The following is a 6,280-nucleotide window of genomic DNA, read 5'->3' as shown; positions in this document are numbered from 1 at the left end:
TTAACTCGTTCATTTACCAATTCTGAACAAAGTAAATGTAGCAGTTTGAAATGAAAAGCCTCAAATATTGACATATTTGCATTACCATGATTACTATTGATTTATGAAGTAATTTTTTCTTGGTTTAAATGGTCTAAACATCATTTTTAAGGAATAACGAACAATGTGTACGAAATACTCCAAGCTCGTGTTAATTTCATTTTCTTTCAAAAATGGTGACGTTTTTATCATAACAGACTCTTTTGAACGCGCGGATATCAAATTTTTGTCGAATGACACAAGAAGGGTTTACAGTTGGGCTCATTAGAGTCGGCGACAACGTTAAGAAATACAAGTTGATAGATTTTCGTGGAAGAGATGAGGTAAAAAAGGACATAAATAGCAAATAGATTAAACTTGCTGATTTTTTAAAAATTTCTCGAATTTCCTCGATCAATGAGCTCTATTATTACTATTTACAAGACTGACATAAATATCGGAATTCATTTGTTTAGGTTGGAACAATTGCTGATATGGCAATTTAAATGACAAACAATTTATACCCTTAAACATGATTTGCAGTATAGGTTACATCAACATATCATTTTGCAATTGCTTTTATAGATCATTTTTGTTTTGTTTCTTTTAACATTGTAACTATTGTTTCAATTTGCTGGAAATCTCTTAATATGTAACTTTTTCGATTAAGGTTACGATTGGAAGATCTCAGGATGCCACATTTTGTATTTTATCCACCATGATTTCACGCTGTCATGCAGTGTTGAAAAAAGAGGGAGCTGTATGGAATATTAAAGACAACAAGGTATTGCATATTTGTGAGGCATGATCATTCTGCACATCTATATATTTAATATTCATGATTTTTTCTAATATGATTTAATTGTAGATAGTCCAAATTTAAAAAAAAAATCTTTTTATATCTGTGAATCTTTAAGTAACATTATCAATTCATTGTAGAGTCTGAATGGAGTTTTTGTAAATGGTAAGAAATTGGAACCTCACACGCCGTGTACATTGCATGAAAATGACACCATCCAATTTGGAGTCCCTAAAACTGGAGAGGAGGTTGCTGAGTTCATCTTCAAGTTCCATTACAAGATAAAAGTAAAAAGGGCACGACCCAAAAGCTCTGATGAAACTGACAGTTCAACATCAGCACAAACAAATGTCAATCATTATCCATTGAAGAGAGTAAAACTGAACACTAGTGACAATATAGCGACTGATAAACCTTCATGTTCCAAGGAGAACTTCCTGAAAAAACAGCAGCCGTTTGACGATTACAAAGAGAAGCAGAACAGACAGCAAGAAGAAGCCGATATGAAACTGAAAGAATTTGAAAATAAACTTGCCGAGATGCAGAAGATGTTGAAGGAGAAAGAGGAAGAGCACGAGAAGATGAGGAGGTGTTTGGAGGAGGAGAAACAGGAGCGAGAAAATCAGACATTGCAGATGAAAGAGAAGCTGAAAGAAAAGGAGGTCCAGCTAGAAGTTCAGACCAGTACAATGAGGGAGAGGTTAAAAGAGAAAGAACAAGAACTGGCTGCAGAAGTCAAGAAACGAGAGGTAAGCAAGGAAGAATTTATATTGTAATATCAGAGACATGTGTGCCTGCATATCTGTACATGATTGTATCTACATGGAAGCAAGTATGTATTTGATTCCTCCATGTGCAAAATAAAACTTCTTGAACATTAATAATTTTTTAATTACCGGTATTAATATTCTAGCTTCAGTACCTCCTCATTAAAAACTAAAGGCATTGTTTATCCATCCATTTATATGTCTAAGCTCTTTGTAAAATCAGATCATTGCAATTACGGTAAATCCTACGATCCAAAAGGAACAAAATATAGTTTAAAGTAGAGAAAATTTGTCACAAACTGTTTCAGAACTGACACACGTTTTAATCTTCAGTGAATTCTTTAATTTAATTTAGGAAGATGAAAAGAAAATGAAAGAGGATTTAGAAAACCAGTTGATGAGCAAGGAGGCAGAGCTCTTGGAACAACTCCAGCAGCAGAAGGATGCTCTCATTACTGAGAAAAAGAAGGTGGAGGAAGACCTGCAGAAATCCATGGAGAAAGCTCTGGAGGAGAAGAACAAAGAACTGGAGGACCAGCTACACAAAGAAAAGGAAAGGTTGGAGAAGGTAATGGGATTTACAGTCAGAAAAGCTATTTATATTTTAAAGGCAAATGTACAAAAAATCATTTTAAAAAATAAGAAACATTAATGGACTCAGTGTCTCATGTCAAGAGCAATTTTCATTTTAGAATGCTTTCTTAATAACCTATGTGTAAGAATCAACATAAAATCTGTTAAAACTCGGCATAAGATAAGGGTGCACAGTTTGATAAACACACTGGTTGAAGCTGATTTTTCTGAGGTAAGCCGACAAGTCATGGGCAAGTGCTACAGTTAATACAAAAAGATTTGGAAACGGAAATAAACAAATGAACTATAAGTTATTAGTAATACTGCACAATGTTGTGATGCAGTATTAATATCCAATGCCTACTCTATTCACCAAATTTTACAACATGCAAAGAGATATACAGGCTTCATTAAAGTAGTTTTATGAGATACTGTGTTTGAAGACAGAATTTTATATTATATAGTTATTTAAATGGGATAAAATATTCATAAAAAAACAATCAATTTAGAAATAAAGTGAATATAGATGAAGGATTAGAAAGATGAAGTATCTTTTATTGATCTATATAGCATCCCTGAGCAGAGTCTCTTATACATGTTAAATGACTGAGTATTTCGGATCCCATATGTATATTGAGGCTAGTCTCCTTATCAGCACTGTGTATGGGAGATTTTTGTTAAATGGAGTAGAGCAGCAGGAAACTTTTTACACATTGTTATCAGATGTACGAATTGATGAATAAGCATGATAAGAGAGATATTTGTTGTTTTTATGTCATAAATACATTAAGAAGCTTAGTGTAATCCGTTTAACTCTTTCAACAACAACAGCAGCAAAAAGGATAACAGGCAATTGTATTTTGTTTCATATATGTGCCTCAGTGCTTGGGATAAGAAATTAATTAATCTTTTAATGGACATTCGTACTTGTATTTAGTATCATTTAATTATTAATGAAACCAGCAATTTTGACAAAAACCAGCAATTTTACTACATGTATTTACAGGAAAGAATGTAATTATATATTACGGGTATAACAATTTAGAAATATACAAAAAAATTAATAATTTGAATAACTGTAAAGTTGTAATATTTATTAGGTTATAACAGAGAAAGAGACAAAACAGAAAATGCTTGAGGCTCAGCTGCAGGAAACAAAAAAAGAACCTGACCAATCAGAGGCCATCCTTCAGGCTCGGCAGGACATCCTGTCCAACTTCTCTGACCTGATGGAGACTGAGCTACAGTGCAGTATTTGTAATGAACTCTACATACAGGTAAAAACACATGTTTGATGTAAATTGTTGTGAAGGGAAAATTCTCTAGATGTGAAGAGATCTTGTTATTTGTCATGTTTATTTGTGTTTTAGTTATAAGTAGCATCCTGTTTGCAGGTTTTACTCTTAGCATATAAATTATTATGTTGAACCTATAAGTCATTGACTTTTTAACAAGTTAACTTGGATTTGAATTAGAGCATTTTTTAATATAACTGTTCATATATATGCATGAAATTTTACACAGTGGAACTTGCTTTCCACCCCCATAAGACTGTTAATTAAATGGAATACACAGCAAAATTATATAATACATTTACAGTTTTCATGTAGGTAATGCAATTTGTTAAAGATATGTTTTTTTTCAAATTTTATATTTTGAAGCCATTTTGAAATATTCACATGATGTTTTACTTTCATCATTTCCCAAGTGAATTCACGGAGTAGGATTTTAAAAATGAAATGATGCATGCATGTTCACCTAAGCATTTCTTTACTCTAACCAAAAAATCTTTCATTAAAATTTTTCAATATGCATTAATTGCTGAGCTCCTGAAATTCATAAAATAAAGCTTGTTACAAACTATTTCTGTATTTTGAAAATCTTTGCTTTATAGGCAACATCTTTAGGCTGCTCCCACTCCTTCTGTGCACTATGCATTGCGGAGTGGATGAAGGTAAAGAAAGAATGCCCCATCTGTAGAACCCCTGTCACCTCCCAGCTCAGATCCATCGCCTTGGACAATTACATTGACACCATGGTGGAACACCTCAGTGAGGAGTTAAAGACTCGCCGGAAACAACTGGTGGCATCAAGGAAAGGTATGGGAGTTCTATGAAATACCCTTACATGTACTTCCGCTTTTAGCCCCCCCCCCAATTAATGTTTAGACTCTTTTATGAAAAATTAAATATAAAAAATGCAGCAGGCAGGTACCCAAATCATGTTCAGCAGAGTAAGTGCTGATGAGCATTCCGTGCCGCCGCAAAATCATCTATACCTACAGCACAAATTTTGGCGAGGGCTTGCGAGTACCTGCTCTGCTGAACAATGCCTCTAGTAGTCTTTTCTTTATTGCAAGACTTGAAAAGAGGGAAAATTTACTTTTAAAAGCTAAAAAAAAATTGTGAACTTCTGTTAGTCAGGGCATCTTTATGATTTTAATCTAGGTGCTGTAGTTGCTTGGTTATGTACTGATGCATCATCATTTCCTCAAAAGTTTATAAAGCAGAATTGTTAAAGTACTTGAGATTTAACAGGTCAAATTTTAAATCAGTGAGCGGACAGAATCACATTTGTATTGTATGCAATAATGATAATCAGTTTAAATTGATTGTCCTGATTAACTACAGGAACGTGATTTGAAAGCATTAGTGAAAGACCACGTACATGTAAATTGTGAGGGATTTTCATATTTCACTCCTAATATTTTATATGATACAATTGAAATTGTAGAGGAACAGGAAAAAATTGAGAAGGCCAAACAAGAGGCAGAGAGAGCCAATCAGAGAGCCAACAACGCAAGGGGAGGGAGGGGCCGGCGAGGAAGGAGGGGTCGAGGCGGGAGAGGCCAACGCCAGGCCCAGCAGACCACCACCAGGAACAGAGAGGGGCATCAGCCAATCATCATCGAGAGTGAGGACGAGGCAGATGGAGGAGATGTTTATGTTGGATTGATTGAAGAGGAGGTGGTGGCTGAGGATTTGAGTGACAGTACCAGGAGTAGTGACAGCGACGACCATTTTTACACAGATTCTGACGAGGATAGTGATGGGGTGTCGGGCGATCCCGATGCATATTATGGAGGATATGGCCATTGTTACAGATGCGGTTAGTTAATAGCATTGCATGTTACTTGAGTAAATCTATCTTGAATATACATGTTCTTCTTTAGTTGTCTTATCATATGAAACTGCAGTAGAATATTTTTTTTTAATTATGTACATCTCTTATATATATGAAACGTCAAAAAAATTATGTGTAATTTTTTTTTAACTGAACCATTATGGATAATATTTGAAAATTGATTTTATATTATCAAAATGTGAAACAATCACTCCCTCTTCCTCTGATGTTGATTAGTTGTCAGAATTACTCTAATGTAGGATTCTTATGTTTATTCATATTTTTCAGGTCACACAGGACATTGGGCCAACGGATGTCCCTTCCGATAGTGAATATTCCATCGTAATGCCAAACCTGTGTTCTTTTACATTTCTGTTGGTTTATTATTTTAGTACAAACAATGGAACTTTAAAGCATGTTATACAAGTTGTCTTACTATTTTTTCGGTATTTTACAATTTTTCAGTAAAATGTTGAAACAAAAAAGCAGTGTTGTTTTATTTTTGGTGCCCCTGTTTTAATTCAGACAAAAAAGTTTTAGGGGAAGGAAAGGGTAATTTCAACCAGGGATCACCCTTGTCTGTCGACTTTTCTGTCTATCATTGTATCTGTCTTTGCAGAAAAGAAGACTGGTAATTAAGAAATTATCCTTTTTGGCTTTATTTTGAAGGAGCAGCATTTGTTATAGTATCAAATCATTGGTATTTTTCGAGGTACAGCAAAACTCGTTTAGTACGAACACGAATATAGCGAATTTTCGGATATAGCAAAGTTTTTTTGAGTCCCCGGTAAAATTCTTAACAAATCTTTTGAAAATTTTACGGTTATAACGAATTCGGTAATAACGAATTTACGGATATAGCGAACTGATTTTGAGTCCCGTAGAGGTGAATAAGAACGAAATTTAAAACTTTTATAACGATTTTCTTTACAGTTTAAAATGTTTTCACTACCATTTAAGATAATAGTTGGAATGAATTTAATTTCATATACTAGTAATT

The 6,280-nt window shown here is 34.1% G+C and overlaps 1 protein-coding gene across 1 annotated transcript; it reads left to right on the top strand.

Annotated features, from left to right (window-relative positions):
- Positions 1 to 213: 213 nt before the first annotated feature.
- Positions 214 to 5,720, top strand: LOC105347930 (E3 ubiquitin-protein ligase rnf8). Its single transcript, XM_011457183.4, has 8 exons — positions 214 to 362; positions 689 to 802; positions 958 to 1,566; positions 1,940 to 2,152; positions 3,258 to 3,434; positions 4,052 to 4,256; positions 4,891 to 5,265; positions 5,569 to 5,720. The coding sequence occupies exons 1-8, from the start codon at positions 273 to 275 to the stop codon at positions 5,607 to 5,609; spliced, it is 1,824 nt and encodes a 607-aa protein (XP_011455485.3). The 5' UTR covers positions 214 to 272; the 3' UTR covers positions 5,610 to 5,720.
- The last annotated feature ends 560 nt before the right edge of the window (positions 5,721 to 6,280 follow it).

Source organism: Magallana gigas, chromosome 6 (genome assembly GCF_963853765.1).
Source record: "Magallana gigas chromosome 6, xbMagGiga1.1, whole genome shotgun sequence".
Classification (NCBI taxonomy): Eukaryota; Metazoa; Mollusca; class Bivalvia; order Ostreida; family Ostreidae; genus Magallana; species Magallana gigas.
This window is presented reverse-complemented; position numbering and strand designations above follow the sequence as displayed.